Raw genomic sequence first — 21,659 nt, 5'->3', positions numbered from 1 at the left:
TACATATGATAATTCTCCTATGGGGGGAATAGGAAAGGGACCCCCCCCTTCCATCCCTGTTTGCTGTCAAAATCAGGCTGGGAAGATGAAGAAAACTCCTGAGAGACAGCCTGGGAGACAGCCACAGAGCCATGCCGATTGAGGGAGGGGGGCATCAGGGATCATGGCAATTGGGGGAGGGAGGAAGAAGCCGTTTCTGCAAGCTGCAGAAGGAAATTGCAGTTGTGATGGTTTTTCTGCAACCCTTCTGCCCTGACTGCTTGCTGTCTTCAGGCAGCTGATATTCCGATGGCAAGATGGGTGAAGGGGTAGAAGGAAGGCTTCCTGACTCTGCTCTTTGGAGGAAGAATGCAGTTGAAAGGATCGGTGAGGCAGAGGCAAGGTGTATCTCAGGCTTAACTTGGACTGAGACGGTGGTACAGCTAATGCTCTGGTGTGTCTGATGTTGGGTCCCAAGATGTGTGGCAAGTGCCTCATTGAATTTTCTTTCTAGCAAAGAGTCCTAGCTCTTATGGGTCAGAAATTCATGACAAGCATGACTGTGGGGTGGTTGAGGAGTGTCTTCCTATACCATAGGCCCACTCCATGAATGGTCCACTCTGGCTGAGCACATCAGGGTGTGCCAGCATGGGCTTCAGCCTGGGCTCCACAGTTAACAATTGATGTTTTCCTCCTGTTGAGACACTTGAAATGGAAAGTCATACCTTGCAGAAAAGCATACTGAGGCTCCATATATCTACTTTGGGAGGGTCACCTGCTGCTAGGAAAGTTCTGAGGTACAAAATGGGAAAGTGCTACAAAGCTTAGCCAAATTGGCCTAGCCATGAACTTGATGGTGATGAGTTCAAAGTTGTTGACCCCTGCTCTCCAGGGAATACCAGGAACCGTGCCTGGCTATGCTTGTTAGGCTGGCACTCTGCTACTGAGCTATTTCTCCAATCCTAAGTATTATTTATCCACTGCAGTGCTGGGGTTATGAACTGCAGTAGTGGGGTTTGAACTCAGGACCTTGAGATTACTAGTAAGTGGGTACTTTTATCAGTTGAACCATGTCCTAATCTATTTGCTCTTATGTTTTTGGCACAGATACTGGGGCTCGATCTTAAAGGACTTTATTTATTTTTTTTTTTGGTTTGATTTGTTTTTTGCTAGTGCTGAACTCAAGTCCTGGGCACTGTCCCTAAGCCTCTTTGTGCTCAAGGGCTAGCACTCTACCGCTTGAGCTACAGCACTACTTCCATTTTTCCTGGTTATGTGGTACTGAGGAATTGAACCCAGGGCTTCATACATGTTAAGCAAGCACTCTATTACCAAGCTACATATCCAGCCGAAAGGTATTTATTTATTTATTTATTTATTTATTTTTGTAGGTCATGGGGCTTGAACTCTGGGCCTGGGCACTGTCCCTGAGCTCTTCAGCTCAAGGCTACCGCCCTACCCCACAGCCTCACTTTAAATTTTCTGGTGTTTAATTGGAGATAAGAGTCTCATGGACTTTAGTGCCTGAGCTGGCTTTGAACCTTCATCCTCAGATCTCAACCTCCTGAGTAGCTAGAATGATAGGCATGAGACCCCACACCCTGCTAAAAGGTTTTTATTTTTGAGATAGGGTTTCATGTTTTGCCTGGCTGGCCTAAGCTATGACCCTTTTATTTAAGCTTCCCAATAAGTGTGTGTCACCCCAACCACCTTCATCATGCCCCTGTTGTGTCACAGTGCCTGTGGGATACACTGAGTGCTGCACTTGTATGCTCCCTCATAGGGAGATGAGTTCTACTGTCCATAACTTGGCATATCCTGACATTAAATCCACTGCAGGTATAACAAAGTGAGATTTCTGCTTTCCTTTGCTTTCACAGCCACCTGAATGTACTGTGAAATGGTGCCAGGCCAGTTTGGAAAAATATAGTGGGGAACCATCTCTACCGAAGATGCTGGAATGGAGTTAAGCATTGTTAAAGCACTGTTAAATGTTATTAAAGAACTGTTACAGATAAGTCTATTTAGTACAGTATTTCTGCTATGTATTTTAAATAATTTTATTATGGAGTTGTACAGAAGGACTACTATTGTTAGCACAATTGTGAAAGTTTTTGTTAACTATTGTTAAAGCACTGTTACTGAGAATTCTTTGTTATAAGTTAATTTTTATTTTGTCAATCGTGGGACTTGAACTCATGGCCTGGCTGCTATCCCTGAGTTCTTTTTATCAAAGTTAGCACACTATCACTTTGAGCCACAGCACCACTTCCAGTTTTCTGGTGGTTAATTGGAGATAAAAGTCTCAAGACTTTCCTGCCTAGGCTGGCTTTGAATTGTGATCCTCAGAACTCAGTCTCCTGAGTAGCTAGAATTACAGGTATGAGCTACCAGTGCCTCACTTACATGTGATTTTTTTTTTGAAGGTCTCTTTAACAGAAAACAAACTACAGGTGTCCTTTTTACTGTCCTTCTGATGTTACAATAAAGGATTTTCCTTAAAACAAAATTTGACATATTAGTTTGGGGGGGAATGTGAAGGCAAGAAACATCGGGGCTAATTCAGATGTGCAAGAGGGAGTATTTCCTGACTTGAAGCTGAGGAGGTGGTGAAATGAATGACAGAAACGTAAATCAGGCTCTGTTACAGAGTGGGTGGCTATCCGTGGGAATGAAGAGTGCTAAAGAACAGGGTAGGGCCAGGAGTCTGGCCTAGTGGTAGAGTGCTTGCCTAGCATGCATGAAGGCTTGGGTTCGATTCCTTGGTACCACATACATAGAAAAAAGCCAGAAGTGGTGCTGAGTCTCAAGTGGTAGAGCTCTAGCCTTGAGAAAGCCCAAGGACAGTGCTCAGGCCCTGAGCTCAAGCCCAGGACTGGCAAAAAAAAAAAAAAAACGCAAAAAAAACCCCCAAAAAACAGAAAAACAGGGTAGAGGATGACCCGTGGGAGTATTTATCTCCATGTATGGAAAAAAAGTTGCTGAGAGTTGGCTTAATGGTAGAGGGCTTGCCTAGCATACATGAAACCCTGAGTTCAATTTCTTATCACCACATAAACAGAAAATGTTGGAAGTCATGAAACCCTGAGTTCAATTTCTTATCACCACATAAACAGAAAATGTTGGAAGTGGTGCTAAGGCTCAAGTGCTAGCCTTGAACAAAAGAGGCTCAGGGACAAAGCCAGGGCCCTGAGTTCAAGGCCTAGGACTGGCAAAAAAACAAACAAAAAACCAGAGGCCATTTGGCATTAAGGTCAGTAATGGAGCTTCTGAAAACAGACTAGCTTTCAGAGTTGTTACTAAGTCAGAGCTACCACCGGCCAGCACTTAGCCTTGTAAAGAGAGCAGCTATTATTAGATGGTTCTTGATCCTTTATGCTTCCTGGGGTGCAGACAGTGTCCAAGAGGAGTGTAGTACTTGATGGGATGAGGGGAGCATAGTCCAGTGCATTGGAATGGCAGTGAGACTTGGAATAATTGTGTGTGTGTGTCTAGGTACTGGAGTTTGAACGTAGGGCCTGGCCGCTCTTAGTTGTATTGTTCAAAACTAGTGCTCTATCACTTGAACCACAGCTCCACTTCTGGCTTTTTTGCTGATTTATTGGAGAAAGGAGCTCGCTTTGAACCCTGATCCTCAGATCTCAGCTTCCCTGAGTCACTAGGGCATGAGTGACCAGAGCTCAGCAACACACTTGGATTATTATTTTTTTTTTTTTTGCCAGTCCTGGGCTTGAGCTCAGGGCCTGAGCACTGTCCTTGGGCTTTCTCAAGGCTAGAGCTCTACCACTTGAGCCTCAGCACCACTTCTGGCTTTTTTCTATGTATGTGGTACCGAGGAATCGAACCCGGGTCTTCGTGCATGCTAGGCAAGCACTTTAACCACTAGGCCAAACTCCCGGCCCCTTGGATTATTTTTTTTAAATAGTGGTACAAAGGGTTTTCAACATGTCAATTTATGTGTACCCACATTTGGAATTTGTGCAGAGGGTTACAGTTACATAGGTAAGGAGTACATTTCTTTTTTGGACCATGTCACCCCTTCCCTTGCTCTCTTCATTTCCCCCTCCCATCCCCACTCACAAATCGTATAGTTCAACAGTGTCTAGTGAGTTCCACTGCTTAATAGTCTTTTTTTTTTTTCCCCCCCTGAGGGACATGGGGTTTGAATTCAGCCTGGGTGCTGTCCCTGAGCTTTTCTGAGTTCTTCAGCTCAAGGCTACTGCCCTACCCTTGAGCCAAGCCCTACTTCCCGTTTTCTAGAGGTTAATTCTAGATAAGAGTCTCAGGTCCTTTTGTGCCCCGCTGGCTTTGAACCGTGATCCTCAGATCTCAGCCTCCTGAGTAGCGAGGATTACAGGTGTGAGCCACCACGCCTGGCCTTAATGGTCATATTTTTTTAATTAAAGAATTTATTAACATTGGGTCATATCTATTTTTTATATTTTTTTTAACCAGTCCTGGGGCTTGAACTCAGGGCCTGAGCACTGTTCCTGGGCTTTCTCAAGGCTAGAGCTCTACCACTTGAGCCACAGCACCATTTTTGGCTTTTTCTATGTATGTGGTTCTGAGGAATCAAACCCAGATCTTCATGCATGTTAGGCAAGCACTCTACCATTAAACTAAACTCTCAGCCCCAATAGTTATTTATTTAAATGTGACTTAGTAGTAGAGTGCTTGCCTAGCATACATGAAGCCCTGGGTTCCATTCCTTAGTAGCACATACACAGAAGAGGTGCTGTGGCTCAAGTGGTGGAGCTCTAGCCTTGAGAAAGCCCAAGGACAATGCTCAGACCCTGAGCTCAAGCCAGGACTGGCAAAAAAAAAAAAAAAAAAAGCTGGGGCTAGCATGTCATGCCTATACCCCCTAGCTACGCAGTAGGCTAAGATCTGAAAATCTGGGTTCTAAACCGGTTTGGGCAGACAAATCCCAGGGACTCAAGAAGCTCTTATTTCCAATTAACCAGCATAAAACTGGAACCGAGGGTCTGGCTCAAGCAGAAGAGTGCCTCCAGTGAGTGAAAAAAAAAAAATCTAAGCAAGAATGTGCCCTGGGGCTTATACTTAAGGCTTGGGTGTTATTCTTTAGCTTTTTGGCTCAAAGTTGCTGCTCTACCACTTGAGCCAAACTTCTACTTTTGCCTTTCTGGTGGTTAACTGGAGGTAAACAGCTCATGGATTTTTCTACCTGGGCTGATTTGAAACCATGATCCTTAGATCACAGCTTTATGAGCAGGCAGAATTGCATGCCTGAGCCACTGGCTTTATTATTTTTATTTTTGTGCTGGTCCTGGGGCTTGAAATTGGGCCTGCGTAGTGTCCATGATCATCTTTTGGTCAAAGTTAACACTATCACTTGAGCCACAGCTCTACTTTCAGCTTTACCTGAGTAGTTTATTGGATATAAAGTTTCACAGACTTACCTATCTGGGCTGGCTTTGAACCTTGATCTTCAGATCTTAGCTTCTGAGTAGCTAGGATCACAGGCATGAGTTACCAAAACTGAGTTCTAGTATTTTTTTGTTGTTAGTCATGAGACTTGAAATCTGGCCCTGGGCGCTGTCCCTGAGCTCTTCAGCTCAAGGCAGTTCTATTTTTAAACCATCAAATGTATATAACTTGTAACAGCAGCTCTAGACATCTAATACAACATATAGAAGTCAGATAAAATTTTTAAAAAAAACAGGCCAGGAGGGAGGCCTAGTGGATATGCTTGCCTAGCATGCACAAAGCCCTGGGTTTAATTCTTTGGTACTACATACACAGAAAAAGCTGGAAATGGTGCTGTGGATCAAGTGGTAGAGCACTAGCCTTGAAAAAGCCCAAGGACAGTGCCCAAGATTTGAGTTCAAGATCCAGGACTGGCAAAAAATAAAAATCAGAAAAAAAAGAATCAGGTACTAGTGGCTGATGCCTATAATACTGCAATCCTAGCAGAGATGTGGAAAATCATGGTTCAAGGTCAGCCTGGAAAGAAAACGTGTCAAGAGGGCTGGGAGTTTGGCCTAGTGGTAGAGTGCTTGCCTAGCATGCATGAAGACCCGGGTTCAATTCCTTGCTACCACATACTTAGAAAAAGCCAGAAGTGGTGCTGAGGCTCAAGTGGTAGAGCTCTAGCCTTGAGAAAAATCCTAGGACAGTGCTCAGGCCCTGAGCTCAAGCCCAGGACTGGCAAAAAAAAAAAAAAGAAAAGAAAAGAAAAAAGAAAATGTGTCAAGACCCAACTTCCAATTAACCAGCATAAAGCTAGGTGTGGTGAGGTAGGCTAAGTGGAAGAGTATCAACCAAGCAAGCTAAGCAAGGACAATGTCCTGATTTCAAAAATGTATAAGGGGCCAGGAGCGTGGCCTAGTGGTAGAGTGCTTGCCTAGCATGCACAATGCCTGGGTTCGATTCCTCAGTACCACATACATAGAAAAAGCTGGAAGTGGATTTGTGGCTCAAGTGGTAGAGCTCTAGCCTTGAGAAAGCCAAGGACAGTGCTCAGGCCTTGATTTCAAGACCCAGGACTGGCAAAAAAGAAAAAAGAAAATGGGTAATTGGTTGGAGGCCATTCAGTCTCCTAAGGCAGGATACCCTAGGGAACAGGGGACAAAGTATGTACCTAGAAATATCCACATCAATACAAAAAGCTATAGCCTTTATTAAATAAAAAGGATATAGAAAACAGATAAACAGATACCCCCCCACACACACACACATATACACACAGATATACAGATGCCATCAGAGTCCATGACCGGGACAATCAGGAGACAGGCTGAGACACAGAGGGAGGCAGCACCCTCCGAGAGTGGGCCTGGACCCAAGGGTGAGCCAAGACCTGGGCTAGCGGCAGGCGATCAGAGGGGTTATGCTTGAGCAGCTTGGAGATGAGGTCCTGGGCGCCGGAGGGCACAGAAGGGGGGAACTTTAGGTCCACCTGCAGGCGTGAAGAGAAAGGGAAGGACTGAGTGTGTGTCAACTTTCATCACCCATTCTTTTTTTTTTTAGTCGGTTGTGGGGCATGAACTCAGGGCCTGGGCACTGTCCCTGAGGTGTTGTTTTTTTTTTTAATTGTATTTTATTGTCGGGATAATGTATAGAAGAGTTACAGTTACATTCATCAGGTAATGGGTACACTGCTTCTCAAACCTTGATACCCCTTCTCATGTTTTTGCCCCCCTCTTTCCCTCCGTTCACCCCCTCCCCATCATGTTTACCCCCTTCCCTTCCCTACTTCAAATAAGCAAACAAAAGTCAGATATAATAAATGACCACATGAGATTAACCATTATGTCTCTGAACTCTTGCTCAGGACGAGCGCTCTACTACTTTGAGCCACAATACCACTTCCGGTTTTCTGGTGGCTAATTGGAGATAAGAGTCTCATGGATTTTCTTGCTCAGGTTGGCTTTGAACCATGATCCTCAGATCTCACCTTTGGAGTAACTAGGATTATAGGCCTAAACCACCAGATCCTCCCATCCCCTATTCTATGGGGAGACTTCCACGGGCCTTGCATATCCACTCCGCCCACCCCTATCCCTGCCGCCCACAAAGCCCCAGGCTCCTCCCACCTTGACAATCCTACGGTAGGTTTCATTGTGGGTGGCGCTTTCGAAGGGCGGATTCCCCACCAGCAGCTCGTAGCAGAGCACCCCGATACACCACAGATCCACCTTCTCGTTGTGTGTGCGCCCCTCAATCATTTCCGGGGGCAGGTAGTCTAGGGTCCCACACATTGTCTTCCTCCTGTAGAATGAAAGAGGTAGACAGGGGTCCCAGGCCAGAGAGCTGAGGTTTTCCTTGTGGTCTAATGTCAAGGAGCCAAAAATGGAAGTGTTGCTCAAATGGTAGAGCCTTCAGCAGAAAAGGGCCTATGGAGAATGTAAGGCTTTGAGTTCAAGTCTTAGCATTAAACAAACAAAAAAAGCTGGCTGCTGGTGCTCACGCCTATAATCCTAGCTACTCAAGAGGCTGAGATGTGAGGATTGTGGTTCAAAGCCAGCCAGGGCACTAAAGTCTAGGAGACTCTTAATGCCAGTTAACCACCAGAAAACCAAAAGTGGTGCTGTGGCTCAAGGGGTAGAGTGGTAGCCTTGAGATGAAGAGCTCAAGGACAACACCCAGGCCCAGAGTTCAAGCCCCACCACCAAAAAAAAAAAGGGGGGGGGATGGGAATAGGCAAGCACAGTGACGTGTGCCTGGAGTCCCAGCTACCAGCTACTCAGGAGGCTGAGCAGAAGGATCATTTGAGCCCAGGAATTTAAGACCACTCGGGGAGGACCCACCATACCTCAGGGAGGGAGCATGCACAGACCAGCCAAAGTCAGCAATCTTCAGCTCTCCCTGCAGCCCTAAGAGCAGATTTTCTGGCTTTATGTCTCTGTGAATCACCTTCTTCCTGTGGCAGTACATCAGAGCATCCGACAACTCCTCCATGATCTGGAGGATCAATGTCAGGCAATCAGGCCTCCACATTCAAGTAGCCTCCCTCGCCTCACATTCCCAGCTTCGTCTCCCCAGATGCCCACCCGCCCCGACCGTGGCTGTTCGCTGCTCATCAAACGTGTGGCTCTTCTGTAGCTCCTTATACAGCTCTCCCCGGGGAGCATACTCCAGAATCAAGTAGATCCTCTTCCTGTCGTAGAAATAGTTGTATAGTCGCAGGATGTTGGGGTGCCTGGAGGAAGGAAGAGAGGAAGCTGCAGGCTGGATTCTGGCACTAGGGAGCCAAGGATGCATGAGCTGGACTTGGCACATGGACCTGTGCTGGGAGGAAGAAGGGGGAGACAGGGCAAACAGAGCCTGCACTCATAGTGATTTGGGGTCCAGATGGCAAAAACAACAATCTGAGGAGGTGGGTAACTGAGGGGCTGGGCCTCGGGCTCCAAGGGGCTTAGGTTGGGGGGGGGCAACGTACTGCAGGTGGGCTTGGATCTCGATCTCTCTGCGCAGCTGGTGCTCCACACCTTCCTTCTCCATTTGAGACTTGAAGAGGACCTTGAGCGCCACGATGAACTGGGTTTTCTTCTCTCGAGCCAAGTACACATTTCCAAACTTGCCTTTGCCGAGAGGACGCCCAATCTCAAAGTCGTCGATCGTGAGGGGCCGACTGGGTATAAAGTAAGAGGAAGGCAGAGCCAGCATGTCAGTTCCCTAAGATGTTTACTCTCCCTCACGCTCTTCTCTGCCTTTCTTTTTCTTTCCCAGTGCTGGGGCGTGGAGCTCAGGGCTTCGATGCTGTCCTGTTAGCTTTATCTGCTCAAGCCTGGTTCTCTACCATGTGAACCACACTTCCCACTTCTGGGTTTTTAGTAGTTAATTGGACAGACACATCTCATAGACTTTCCTGCCTGGGCCGGCTTTAAACTTGCATGCTCAGATCTCAGTCTGCTGATTAGTTAGGATTATAGGCCAGAGCCACTGGTACCCAATTCCATTTTTCTCCACCCTTACTCCTGCTGCACCTAAAGAGTTTTACCTCCCCTATTGCCTGGTTCTTCTCTATCTCACCCTCCTCTCCACTCCCCCAGGCATGGGGCACTTACGTGAAGTTGGGGCCCCCATTGCTGTTTCCCAACACTTTCTGGCCAGGAGCAGCTATAGAGAGAGCAAAGAGATTCAGCCGTTCCTCCCACATGCTCATGCCCACATCACATGTTCCCATGGACACTAGGCCCCTTATCCGCCCAGCCCAGCCCCACTACCTGTGGGCTGGCTGTTGGTGCGGTTCATGAAGACAAGTGCAGATGGAGTAGTGGGATCCTTTCGGAGGACTCTCTGAGGCAGGGTGTTCAGGCCTGACTGAGACTGAGACTGAGAAAGAGCATGAAATAGATATGAAGGTGCCTTTGTCTTGGTGACCAGGCTGGAATGTTCTACAAGCAGTATTTCAGCTACTTGGGCCTGGAATGTCTGTAAGTAGCATTCAAGTTACTGGCTAAAAGAGCCACCCACCTGCCACCCCCAGTTTAAAGAAAAAGAGAAATCACAATTTGACTTCCCAGCCTCAAGATTCTACTCATAGATAGCCCATAATCAAGTGGATTTAGAAATAATCTAAGGGCTAAGGGCATGGCACAGAGGGTTAGTGTTTACCGAGAAAGCACAAGGCCCTCGGTTCAAAATCACAGCACTGTTACTGTGGCTTAGTGGTAGAGTGTATGAAGCCCTGGGTTCAGGTCCTCAGTACCATATAAGTAGAAAATGCCCAAAGGGGTGCTGTGGTTCAAGTGGTAAAGAGCTAGCTCAGGGACAGTACCCAGGCCTTAAATTCAAGCCCTAGGAGTTCAAATCCTAAGTCAGGCAGCAAAACAAAACTAAAAAACCCTAAGGCAGGGGCTGGGAGTTTGGCCTAGTGGTTAAAGTGCTTGCCTAGCATGCACAAAGACTCGGGTTCGATTCCTTGGTACCACATACATACAAAAAAACCAAAAGTGGTGCTGAGGCTCAAGTGGTAGAGCTCTAGCCTTGGGAAAGTGCAAGGACAGTGCTCAGGCCCGGACTGGCAAAAAAAAAAAAAAAAAAAACAACTCTACAGCAAAGAACAAAGGACTCATCCCAACACCTAACATTTTCATCTCTTGGTTCTAGCACCTTTTCAATCTAACCTGTATTCCTGCCGTCTCACCAGACTCATTCATCCAGTCCCCAGTGGAAGCCTGGGTCCACAAACACCCACAAGGAATTTAGCAGAGACAGTCCCTTAAAAATCTCAGACTAGCTGGGTACCAGTGGCTCACACTTGTAATCCTAGCTACTCAAAGGCTGAGATCTGAGGAGAGCAGTTCAAAGCTAGCCCATGAAGGAAAGTTGGTGAAACTCTTGTCTCTATAAACCATTTAGAAAAAGGCAGAAATGGTGCTGTGGCTCAAATGGTAGAGGCTACCCATGACCACAGAGACTCAGGAACAGCATCCAGGCCGAGTTCAAGACCCAGGACCAGCCAAAAAAAAAAAAACTCAGACTAGGCCGGGAGAGTTTGGCCCAGTGGCAGAGTGCTTGCCTAGCATGCATGAAGACCTGGGTTCAATTCCTTGGTACATAGAAAAAGCTGGAAGTGGTGTTGTGGCTCAACTAGTAGAGCATTAGCCTTGAGAAAACCCAAAGACATGTTCAGACCCTGAGTTCAAGCCTCAGGACTGGCAAAAAGAAAAAAAAATCTCAGACTACTAAAGTCCATGAGGATCTGAAAGGTACCCCAACACTCAATATTGACCCTGTAGAGCCCCAGGCTCTATGGATGTCAAGGAACATGGGCTTGGCCTACTTCTTCACTATCACACTTTTGAAAGTAACAAAATAGAAGAGCCAACAGGTTTTCAATGTGACACCACTGTTGACAGCTCAGTACTCGGTGCTCCATGAAAGTTGGAGACAAGACAAGAAATAGACTCTTGAAGATGCCCAAGACTCACCAATAGGGAGTGAAGCTTGAACAAAGCTCACTTTCCTTCCTTTCCTTTTTTAATTTTGTGCCTCAGGAACTGGGCCCTATCAGTTAGCTTACTTGCTCACAGCTACCTAGCATTCTACTGCTTGAGCCATAGTTCCACTTCTAGTTTTGAACTTGGATTCTCAGATCTCCTGGATAGCTAGGATTACAGTAGTGAGCCACAGGCACTCGACAGCCCCTAAACACCTGTTCCTTGTGAGGTTAATATTGATTGGCAAATAATAAGCTGAACTAAAACCAGTTCAGAAATAGACCCACATCTAGGAGACAATCTAATGAAACATGTTTGGATAACAGGAAAAATAAATCTGTTTAAAAACTTTATTTCACTCTAGTCATTAATGGTAGAGTAAATCACAGAAGCCCTGGCTTTGATCTCCAGTACCACAAGTAATAAATTCTAAATGATCAATTTAGACCTTTTTTTTTGGTCAGTCCTGGGGCTTGAACTCATGGTGGGTGGGGTGGCGGGGTACTGTCCCTGAGCTTCTTTTGCTCAAGGCTAGTACTCTACCACTTGAGGTACAGTGCCACTTTCAGCTTTTCTGTTTATGTGGTACTGAGGAATAGAACCCAGGGCTCATGCATGCTAGGCAAGCATTAGTATCCAATGAGGTCTATTGCTGCACTTTTCCCCTTTTTTTTCCCCCCTTGACTTATGTGCCCCCCCTACTCTTCTATGTGAATAAACCATACATAAAAGAAAAGACAGAATCATAAACAAAATAACAAAGAAGAGATCTCTTGTTTCCATATCTTGGTGCCCTGGATCTTTTAAAAAGTAACTTTATGTATACTCTTCTAGTTTATGTCTTCTGGGTAAAAACTGGACTCCTCGCCTGAAGACTAGACCCTGACTGTTAGCATGGGACATGTGGCCTCGACTCTGCAAAGGGCCTCGAGAGCTGGGAGTCACCCGGGGGTCAGCGAGCAGCATCTGGAAGCCATGATTTGCAAATGCCCACACCGGGTTCTTGCGAGCCAATTCTTGGCGTCCACACAAAAGTGCCGAAGCGCGCCCTCTGCAGGGCCCTGGCTCTCCACGCCGGAACGCGCCTTGAAACGGGACACGGGAGGGGTAGGGGGCGAACGCGGAAGGGCCTTACCGTCTGCCGGCCGTAGGGCCAGGGGTAGGCGTTCTCCTTCTGGGCCATCCTTACACAGAAAGGGAGGAGTGCTGCACGGAGAGGGGACGCCGAGCGATCAGAGGCCGAAAGGCAGAGGGAGGCCGAGCCGATGGAGCCGGAAGCGCTGGCTCGGGAGGCCAGCTCGCAGCGCGTCCCCGCCTCCGCCTGCTACCGGTCCCACCCCACCCCAGGACCCTCACTCCGCCCGGGATCGCTCGTAGCCCGGCTCCGGGCGCGCGGGCCCGCCCAACGGATCCCCGACCTGCCCCATCACCTGTCCTGTCCTGGCGCAAGGCCCCCCCAAAAGGAGACCAGCTCAGCTGCCCTCCCGTGCGCCCGCGAACTTCTCCTCCAGCCGCCGGAGTCGCGTTCAAATCTCCCGCCCCGGTCCCATTGGCTGAGCGAGGCAAGCACGTTCGATTCTCATTGGCTAGGCTCCCTGTGACGTAGGTCGCTGGGCTCGCCAGAGTCAGGCTCGTTCCCCGAGCCGCGGGTGGTGCGTATCTGTTTGTATAGCTAGCTAGCTAGACGCCCTTGTCTATACCGATCTACCGACCGTAGATGGATGTAGACATATATATATGCATGTATGTTTTGTGTATTACGTTATATAATAATGATGTTGAGGTGCTGTACAGAGGGGTTACCATTCTGTAAGTCAGGTCACGAGTATATTTCTTTTTTGGACAATGTCACTCCTTTCGCTTTTCCCTTGTTTCCCCGAACCCCAAGTTACATAGGTCATTTCCCACATTTAATTACATAGTCTTTTTTTTTTAAGTTCAAATCTTTAGTGTCACGAGAATTCATTCGTGTGTGTATGTGCGCGCGCCTGCACGTGCGAACTAGGGTCTTTGTTTTATACCAGATGGAAAGCCAATCATCCGACACTGTTTACTCAACTGCCCCACCTTCATCAAAGTTTAAATAGTGTGGAAATGAAATAAAATAGCAAAGTAAAGTAAAATTAACAAAGTAAATAAAGTGCTCTTTAAGAATTTCAGGGCTCCAATGGATACCATAATTCTAGGATGATCAAGTTCTTTATATAAATGCCATATCATTGGTATGCAACTTGTACAGATTTTCAGTCCTCTTGTATATTGTTTATTATTATTTCTCTCATTTTTCTTCTCTTTCTCTCTTTCTTTGCTAGCCTTGGGGCTTGAACTCAGGGACTGGACGCTGTCCCTGAGCTTTTTTGCTCAAGGCTAGTGCTTTATGGCTTGAACCCACATCTCTACTTCCAGCTTTTGTTTTGTTTTGTTTTTCCTATGGGTCGTGGGGCTTCCAGATTTTTGTTGGAAGTGTCTCATGTCCTTTTCCATCTAAGCTGGCTTTGAACTGAATATCTAGGATAACAACCGCCAGCACCCAGATCCTCTTGTATCTTATATTATCTAATCTGATAGAAATGCAATGTAAAATAGTAATAATAAAGTATTGGCTAGAAAATGAAGCTGAAACTGTGTATATTTTTCTTTCTTTTTGCCAGTTCTGGGCTTGAGCACTGTCCTTGGACTTTCTCAAGGATAGAGCTCTACCACTTGAGCATCAGCACCATTTCAGGCTTTTTTCTATGTATGTGGTACCGAGGAATCGAACCTGGGTCTTTGTGCATGCTAGGCAAGCACTCAGGCATAGCACCCAGATCCTAAGTTCAGTCCTTATGACTGGCAGACACACATATACAATAATAATTGGTTTCATTTGTGTTGTAGAATTCACAGATAAGCAGGGGTAGCCATATATGTCTGTGCTGGGCTCTCTTTCTTGTTATATTATCTATAGGTTTGGTTATTCTTAAGCTATTTCTGTTTTGTTCATAAAAATCTATGCTCCTATGAGGAATTTTCCACAGCTGGACCTTTCTCACCTGTTCCTCTTACAGTTGCCAGGTGCCCCCCCCTTCCTATTGCTAACCCTCAGATTTTTGTTTGTTTGTTTACCAGTCCTGGGGCTTGAACTCAGGGCCTGAGCTCTGTCCTTGGGCATTCTCAAGGCTAGAGCTCTCCCACTTGAGTCACAGCACCACTTCCAGCTTTTTCTATATATGTGGTACTGAAGAATCAAACCCCCTCTTGGTTGGTGCATGCTAGGCAAGCATTCTACCAGTAGGCTAAACTCCTGGCCCACCCTCAGATTTTTTTTGTTATTATTTTTTAGACTAAATAAATGTCTATTTGGTCTTGCTGTGAAATAACTAGTTGATATTTATTCAACTTGTCTTTCTTCTTTCCTTCTTTCTTTTTCTTTTTTGGACATCTGTGAGGCGTGAAATCTGGGCCCAGGTGTTGTCCCTGAGCTCTTCAGCTCAAGGCTACTGCCCTACCCCTTGAGCTACAGCCCACTTTACATTTTCTAGTGGTTAACTGGAGATAAGAGTCTCATGGACTTTAGTGCCCAGGCTGACTTTGAAAAGAGATCCGCACATGTAGTCATAGGTTCAATTCCTTGGTACCACATATATAGAAAAAGGTGGAAGTGGTGCTTTAGCTCAAGTAGGCTGAGATCTGGCCTTGAAAAAACCCAAGGACAGTGCTCAGGCCATGAGTTCAAGCCCCAGGACTGGCAAAAAAACAAAAATGGAAACAGTGCTGTTGGATAATTGTAAATAATTATTAAAGTAATTCATTATTACCCCAGTTCTTTCCCAATAAAAATGTTTATTACTACAAATAGATTTTTTTTTACACAAGAACAGAATGTTCATGAACATTCAATATTAGGATACAGTCTGTATTAGGGTGCGTAAATTATCCCTCAGCCATTAGATAAATGTAGAAATTGAGAAAGAGGTGATTGTGCTCAAGATTCATTGTACTTATAAACTGATAATGTTGAACTAAAGCCTCTTTGTTGGACTAAAGATAACAAAAGTAAGGTTAAAAAAAAAAAAATCCAACTATAGGCCAGGCAAGATGGCTCACCCCTGTAATCCTAGCTACTTAGGAGGAGGCTGAGATCTGAGGATCAAGGTTCAAAGCCAGCCCAGGGCACTGAAGGACCTAAGACTCTTATCTTCAATTAATCTCTAGAAAAACGAGAAGTGGGATAGGACCCAGGGGGAGGGCGGTAGCCTTGAGCTGAAGAGCTCAGGGACAACACCCGGGCTGAGTCCAAGTCCCAAGTCCCATGACCGACCAAAAAAGAAAAAGAAAATTGTCTCTCAGACTTCCCTGCCTGGGCTGCTTCCCTGGGACAAGGCTCAGGCCGAGTGTAAGCCCCATCTCTCTCTCTCTCTCTCTCTCTCTCTCTCTCTCTCTCTCTCTCTCTCTCTCTCTCTCTCTCTCTCTCTCTCTCTCTCTCTCTCTCTCTCTCTCTCTCGCACACACACACACACACACAGATCGAACTACGTTAAAGTATCTGTGAGGTTAAGTAAATTGCTATTTTGAATGGAGAGAAATAGCATAATGAAATAGAAGTGCCAAAGTTCCTCCTATTTTAAAAGACATTCTGGTGTTTTTGGAAAAACCAAACAAAAAACCAGACTCCAGTAAAAAAAACTTCCTGTTGTACTAGTTTTACACTTACATGTATTCTTTTCATGAAAAAACAGTTTCACGAATGGGGAGCGGAGAGGAGGGAAAAAAAAAAACAGCACCAAAACATTCGTGACCCCGACGTGATTTGAACACGCAACCTTCTGATCTGGAGTCAGACGCGCTACCGTTGCGCCACGAGGCCCTGCGGCCGCGCTTCTCGCGGATCTGCTGAACAGAGTCGCTGCGGGGCGGGGCGGAGAGGGGCGGGGCGGAGCGCCGCCCTCGGCCCCGCCTTCTACCCCTTCCTCACCTTCCAGCCCAGGGCGCTGCGAGGGGGCGAAGCCTAACCAAGCGTCTGCACTCAGACCTTAGCACTCAGCAAAGACCCCGATTCTTTAACTTTGGGGTCCGTGGAGCTCCTCCGCAAAGAAGCGTGTGTGGGCCTTCCCCCACCGGACCCCCTCCCAAACCCGACGCCACATCTCACAACGCCCCCATTCCTCCCCCTCGGCCTTGGCTCCGCATCTGTAGACCGGGTGTGATCCTATTTGTCACAAGGGGCAGCGACAGCCGCCGCCGGGAGTTTCCTTCCAGCCTGTTTGCAGCCGAATTCCCTCCGACTCACTCTACCTGCCGGGCACGCGCCGCAGGCGGCCAAGCGCTGTCAACTTGGGCGACTCCGGAGAGCAGGGATTCCCGTCGGCGTTGGTGGTATAGTGGTGAGCATAGCTGCCTTCCAAGCAGTTGACCCGGGTTCGATTCCCGGCCAACGCAGCTTTTGTTTTCTCCCTTTCCTCCTTTTCCCCCGGCCCCTAAACGTTTAACTCGCACCCCAACGTCAGCCTTTCCTCCCGCTGCTGTGCTTTGGACCGTCGTTACCCAGCCGAAGTCACCGCGGGGCCGGCGGCAAGGCGGGAGAGCCCGGCCGCCGCTCCCGGGCGCGGCCGCTATTTGCGTCCGAGGGCGCCGGGCGGCCACGCCGATTAACGACATGGATGAACGCGGGCGAGACACCGGCGTCCTCTTTCTCAGAGCCCAGACGAACACTTAGAGGAAATAAAATGAAGGCTGTCAACAATTCTCTTAAGAGAAAAGAAAAAAGAAAAAAAAATCACACCTCTCCCCGTCGGGGAATCGAACCCCGGTCTCCCGCGTGACAGGCGGGGATACTCACCACTATACTAACGAGGATTCGGCTGCCTGCGCCCTCTCCGCAGCCCTGATCTGGGATCGCGCCCCGCCCAGCCGCGCGGATGCCGGGGGATATTTGGGAATCTCCTTTCTCACCCTGGAAAAGGCTCGGCAGAAACCCTGGCTCGAAGCCGACCACAGATGAGCTCGAGTCCCCGCAAAGGCCAGAACGCGCCCTCGGCGCGCGCCCCGATCGCTCGCCGCACCCTCCATCCACAGGTGGAGCCGCGCTGCGGCGTCGGGGGTGGGGTGCCCGGGTGGGAGCCGGACACCGGGAGCCCAGAGCAAATGCCGGGTTCCGGTGTGGACCCACGCCCGCGGTGCTTCGCACGTCGGGTGTAGTAAAAGTAGTCCGAGCAGTTACTTTCCCAGATACAGCCACGTCGGTGTGCCTCGCGGGGACGTAAAAGAGCAGGGCTCGTCCGGGATTTGAACCCGGGACCTCTCGCACCCGAAGCGAGAATCATACCCCTAGACCAACGAGCCGACACGCAGCCCCGTCCGCGCCCGCCCTTAGAGGTCGTCCTGCGTCTGCGGCGGTCCGAGTCGCTTCTGGGCGCCTCCTCGGGAACCGGAGCTCCGGAGCCGAGCTCTGCCGCCCTGGGCTCGGGGAAGCCCGTGCCGCCGGCCCAGCAGCTCAGACTCCTCCCAGGAAACAACGTCGAGGAAGTGGGCGGGAGACCTCCGGGCCTCCCCCCACACCGTCCTCCTGGGTAACTTTGAGCATCCTAATTCCTTCTCCCCGTCTGCCATCCCAAATTTGGGGATCTCCACCCTTCCCCCCTGCAGCGAGGCCGAGCTTTGAAGATGAGCGGTGGAGTTGTCTGGCTAGAGGACGAGCTGGGGGCGTGGGGGTGAGGGGTGGGGCCTTCATGGTGCACAGCGGTCCCTCCAGTTGTCTGCGTCTGTGTATTTGGGAGTGGGGAGTGGGGAGGAGGCAGGGAAGCCTCAGGCCCAGACTCCTTGATAGCACACGGTTTCCCACACACTGTTGAAAAGCGATGAGAATGGTTTCTAGAGTTAAGAAGACAGCGAGGCTGGCTCACACCTGTAATCCTAGCCACTCAGGGGGCTGAGATCTGAGGATCAAGGTTCAAAGCCAGCTGGGGCACCTTGGACCCAAGACTCTTATGTCCAGTTAGCCTCTAGAAAATGGGCAGTGGGGCTTGGCTTGAGGGTAGGTCCGTAGCCTTGAGCTGAAGAGCTCAGGGACAGCGCCCAGGCCCAGGGTCCAGTGGTAGCCTGCAGCTGTAGAGCTCAGGGAGTTCAAGTGCCATGACCCACCAAAAAAAAAAGACAACCATGTATTTATGGTTGAGCCAGGTGGTTGGGACTCCAGGACAGGCTATACAGAGTATCTCAGACCTCACATGGATAGGGACTGGTGGCAGGCCTTGCAGTTCAGATTATGGCCTACCCTCTGGTAGACCAGGCTTTACAGTTCCATTCCAGAGTGGCCCGCGAGGCTCTCCTACCTGCCTCTGAAGTCCCACAAAAAGTACGTGGCTCTTGGACTACAGGAGCCACGGGCTTTGAGGCCTCCAAGTCCTCTAGGCTGTTTATTGAAGCTCTACAGTGTTTATTTGTTCACTAGTCTCATCTTTGCCAAGATCCCCTGAAAGATGAGTTCACCATCCTATTCCATATTCCAGGTGTGTGATTTGTGTGGCCAAGCCGTTTCTAATGTCTACCTCATGGAGGGGGAAACTTGCTTCAGCGAAAGGTTTTAACCAGTAATCTTTCCAGGATGTTGAGATATTGAGGAAGGAGGAGAGAAAATGGCATCCATAGATTATAGTACCTGTAGCCAAGCAGCGGCCCAGGAGTGCTGCAGCGCATACCCAGTGCCAGCTAACTCAAGGATAGGCACAAGACCACCCAGGAATATGGAGCGTACAGCTATGGACAGCCTGTAGATGTCAGCTACACCCAGGCTCAGACTCCTGCCACTTATGGGCGGTTGTCATATGCAAATTTTATTTTTTGGTTGTGGGGCTGGCCCGCTGTCGCTGTCCCTGAGCTCTTTAGCTCAAGGCTACAGCCCTTCCTGAGCTTTAGTGCCAGGGCTGGCTTTGAACTGAGATCCTCAGATCTCAGCCTCCTGAGTAGCTAGGATTACAGCACCTTCTGATGAACAGCCTCACATGGGTTATTCTACTCCAACTGCGCCCTCCCCCACCAGGCACACAGTCAGCCTGTCCAGGTTATGGCTCTGGTGTTTATGATCACTGCTACAGCCACCACCATGAAGGCCTCCTGTGCAGCTCAACCTGCATATGGCACTGAGCCTGCTTTCCCAGCTCATGGTCGAGACCAGCCAACCTCAGTCTAGCACTGAGCGGGATAACCAGCCCAGCCTAAGCTATCCCAGCTTCCTGGGAGCTACGCCATGCAGCCAGTCACCGCACCTCCACCCTATCTGCCTAACCAGCTATTTTTCTACACAACCTACTAGTTATGAACAGAGCAGTTACTCTGTTTATTTTTGGTCCTGGGACTTGAACTCAGGGCCTGAACATTGTTCCAAAGAGAGCCTAGAGCACTTCCTCTAAGCTGAACACCTATGGGCAGCAGAATAGCTGTGGTCAACAAAGCAGATGTGAGCAGCAGCCTCCCACTCATTACCTCCCCCTCCCCTACACACACACACACACGCGCGCACACACACACACGCTGGACCTTACAGCCAGGCTCCCAGTCAATATAGCTGCTCATCGAGCCGCTGAGAGTTCATCTGGACAGGGCCACCCCGGTAGGTAGCCTGGGGGTTTAGGGCCAGGCGTCCCCCTCCCACAGAACCTCATGAAGACTCTGACCACCTGAAACAGTCTGGGGATGAACAAGAGGACTGGACAACCTACTATCCACAGCCACCTGGACAAGGAGAGGAGGCGGCATGCCGCAGGGGGTCCGGGGGACCCGTGGGTGGCATGGAAGGCCAAGGAGGCTTCCCCTCCAAGTCGGCCGCGGGGTTCCCGGGGCGCCCTTCTGGAGGCCGGGCTGTGGAGGGCAAGGTGCCGCCAGGGGAAGGCCCGGCCCGGGGCCCCTTCCGCCCCCTCCCACCTGGCTCCGGTGGTGGCCGCGGAGGTGGCCCGTGGGTGGCGGGGTGGCCCCACGGGGAGAGAGGTGGCTTCCGTGGTGGCTTCCCGGAGGAAGACGAGGGGGTCGGGGCGGCGGGGCGGAGGGTGAAGGGGCGCAGGGAGGCGCGGGGCTGGCCCACGGCCCGCAGACCTAAACCCGAAAAGGTGTGACATTTCCAGTCCCCGCTTCCTAAGGTGGTCACGGCATTGGCGGGTTCTCCGCCTGGCGGCGCCTTTCCAGGGCGGGTGAGGCGCGGCGGGGGAGCCTCGCTCGCGGACCTGATCACTTTTAATAAAACTACGACTGTCTGCGAGCACTGCCTCGTCGCTGAGCTGCCAGCCGCGGTGAGGCCGGGGGAGACGCCCGATGACCCCTGCCCGCTCCGCCCGCGCAGGAACCGCCAACCAGCCACAAAAGGGGAGGGACTCGAGCAAAGGCACCGCTGGGATTCGAACCCAGGATCTCCTGTTTACTAGACAGGCGCTTTAACCAACTAAGCCACGGCGCCCAGGCCGCCGGCGCTCCCTTCTCGAATGCACTAGAGAAATATACCACTTTGAGGTCCAGAGGAAGCCCAAAACCGAAGCAGGTCGGCCGCGCCCTCGGGTCCGGGTGCGCGGGGGACCTTGTGGGAAGGGTTCTCACCGGGCCAGAGGCGCCTGACTGAGAATCCGGGAGGTCCCGGGCCGAGGCTCACGAGGATGCCTTCGGAAAAAGAATTGCCCGTAGTCGGCAGGATTCGAACCTGCGCGGGGAGACCCCAATGGATTTCTAGTCCATCGCCTTAACCACTCGGCCACGACTACATGCCTCTGTCCGGGGCGTACAGCCTGTGTCTTTCTCAGTTCCCCGGCTCCCTCCCTCCGCTCGGCCGGCGGCCAGCCTTCCTGCTGCCGGCCAGGAGCGCGACTGCCCGACCGAAGCGGACCGCTCCCCCCCGGAGCCCTCCGGAGCCCCCCGGAACTCCCCTTGCGGATCGTTTCTCTTTTCCGCCCGCCTTTGGCGGAAAGGGCGGGCGCGGGGAGGGCAGCACGGCTCCCCGCGCCACAGCCGGTGGCGCTCCGGAGACTGACCGTCCAGTCCTCAGACACGGTCGTTGCAGCAGGTAGTCCAAGCATGCAGGAGCATCCCCAGCAGGCTGGTGCAGGTGGGGAAGTCAGAGGAAGGGGGAAAAAAAAACAAGGTCTGCTTGTGGCCCGTACGGGGATCGAACCCGCGACCTTGGCGTTATTAGCACCACGCTCTAACCAACTGAGCTAACCGGCCAGCTGCCCTCCTGTTCTTCTATTTTTCTATGTAGGGTATTCTTGAAAAAAGCAGGCCCTAAACGCCTCCCCACGGGTGTGTATGTGCCGA

The 21,659-nt window shown here is 49.8% G+C and overlaps 1 protein-coding gene, 6 non-coding genes and 1 pseudogene across 8 annotated transcripts; 2 read left to right on the top strand and 6 right to left on the bottom strand.

Annotated features, from left to right (window-relative positions):
* Positions 1-6,665: 6,665 nt before the first annotated feature.
* Positions 6,666-12,893, bottom strand: Aurkb (aurora kinase B). 2 transcript variants are annotated; one of them, XM_090349600.1, is made up of 9 exons: positions 12,818-12,893; positions 12,523-12,593; positions 9,669-9,777; positions 9,510-9,561; positions 8,882-9,073; positions 8,503-8,641; positions 8,255-8,403; positions 7,536-7,710; positions 6,666-6,898 (listed from the first exon to the last, which is right to left on the bottom strand). In XM_090349600.1, the coding sequence occupies exons 2-9, from the start codon at positions 12,568-12,570 to the stop codon at positions 6,725-6,727; spliced, it is 1,038 nt and encodes a 345-aa protein (XP_090205726.1). In that variant the 5' UTR covers positions 12,571-12,593; positions 12,818-12,893; the 3' UTR covers positions 6,666-6,724. The 2 variants fall into 2 exon arrangements, with proteins under 2 accessions (XP_090205726.1, XP_090205727.1); XM_090349601.1 differs by lacking the exons at positions 9,510-9,561; positions 9,669-9,777; positions 12,523-12,593; positions 12,818-12,893 and having other exon boundaries at positions 8,493-8,641; positions 8,882-8,969.
* A 3,268-nt stretch (positions 12,894-16,161) lies between these two features.
* Positions 16,162-16,233, bottom strand: Trnaw-cca (transfer RNA tryptophan (anticodon CCA)). The gene has a single exon. It is a non-coding gene; the product is annotated as a tRNA-Trp (tRNA).
* A 500-nt stretch (positions 16,234-16,733) lies between these two features.
* On the top strand, positions 16,734-16,805 carry Trnag-ucc (transfer RNA glycine (anticodon UCC)). The gene has a single exon. It is a non-coding gene; the product is annotated as a tRNA-Gly (tRNA).
* Positions 16,806-17,636: 831 nt separating this feature from the next.
* On the bottom strand, positions 17,637-17,708 carry Trnap-cgg (transfer RNA proline (anticodon CGG)). Its single transcript has one exon. It is a non-coding gene; the product is annotated as a tRNA-Pro (tRNA).
* A 1,292-nt stretch (positions 17,709-19,000) lies between these two features.
* Positions 19,001-20,473, top strand: LOC150050975 (RNA-binding protein EWS-like; annotated as a pseudogene).
* A 264-nt stretch (positions 20,474-20,737) lies between these two features.
* Positions 20,738-20,811, bottom strand: Trnat-agu (transfer RNA threonine (anticodon AGU)). Its single transcript has one exon. It is a non-coding gene; the product is annotated as a tRNA-Thr (tRNA).
* A 216-nt stretch (positions 20,812-21,027) lies between these two features.
* Trnas-aga (transfer RNA serine (anticodon AGA)) lies at positions 21,028-21,109 on the bottom strand. The gene has a single exon. It is a non-coding gene; the product is annotated as a tRNA-Ser (tRNA).
* Positions 21,110-21,495: 386 nt separating this feature from the next.
* On the bottom strand, positions 21,496-21,569 carry Trnai-aau (transfer RNA isoleucine (anticodon AAU)). The gene has a single exon. It is a non-coding gene; the product is annotated as a tRNA-Ile (tRNA).
* Between the last annotated feature and the right edge of the window lie 90 nt (positions 21,570-21,659).

The sequence above is a fragment of the Megascapheus bottae genome, chromosome 17, assembly GCF_031878675.1.
Source record: "Megascapheus bottae isolate mThoBot1 chromosome 17, mThoBot2.hap1, whole genome shotgun sequence".
Taxonomy (NCBI): domain Eukaryota; kingdom Metazoa; phylum Chordata; class Mammalia; order Rodentia; family Geomyidae; genus Megascapheus; species Megascapheus bottae.
This window is presented reverse-complemented; position numbering and strand designations above follow the sequence as displayed.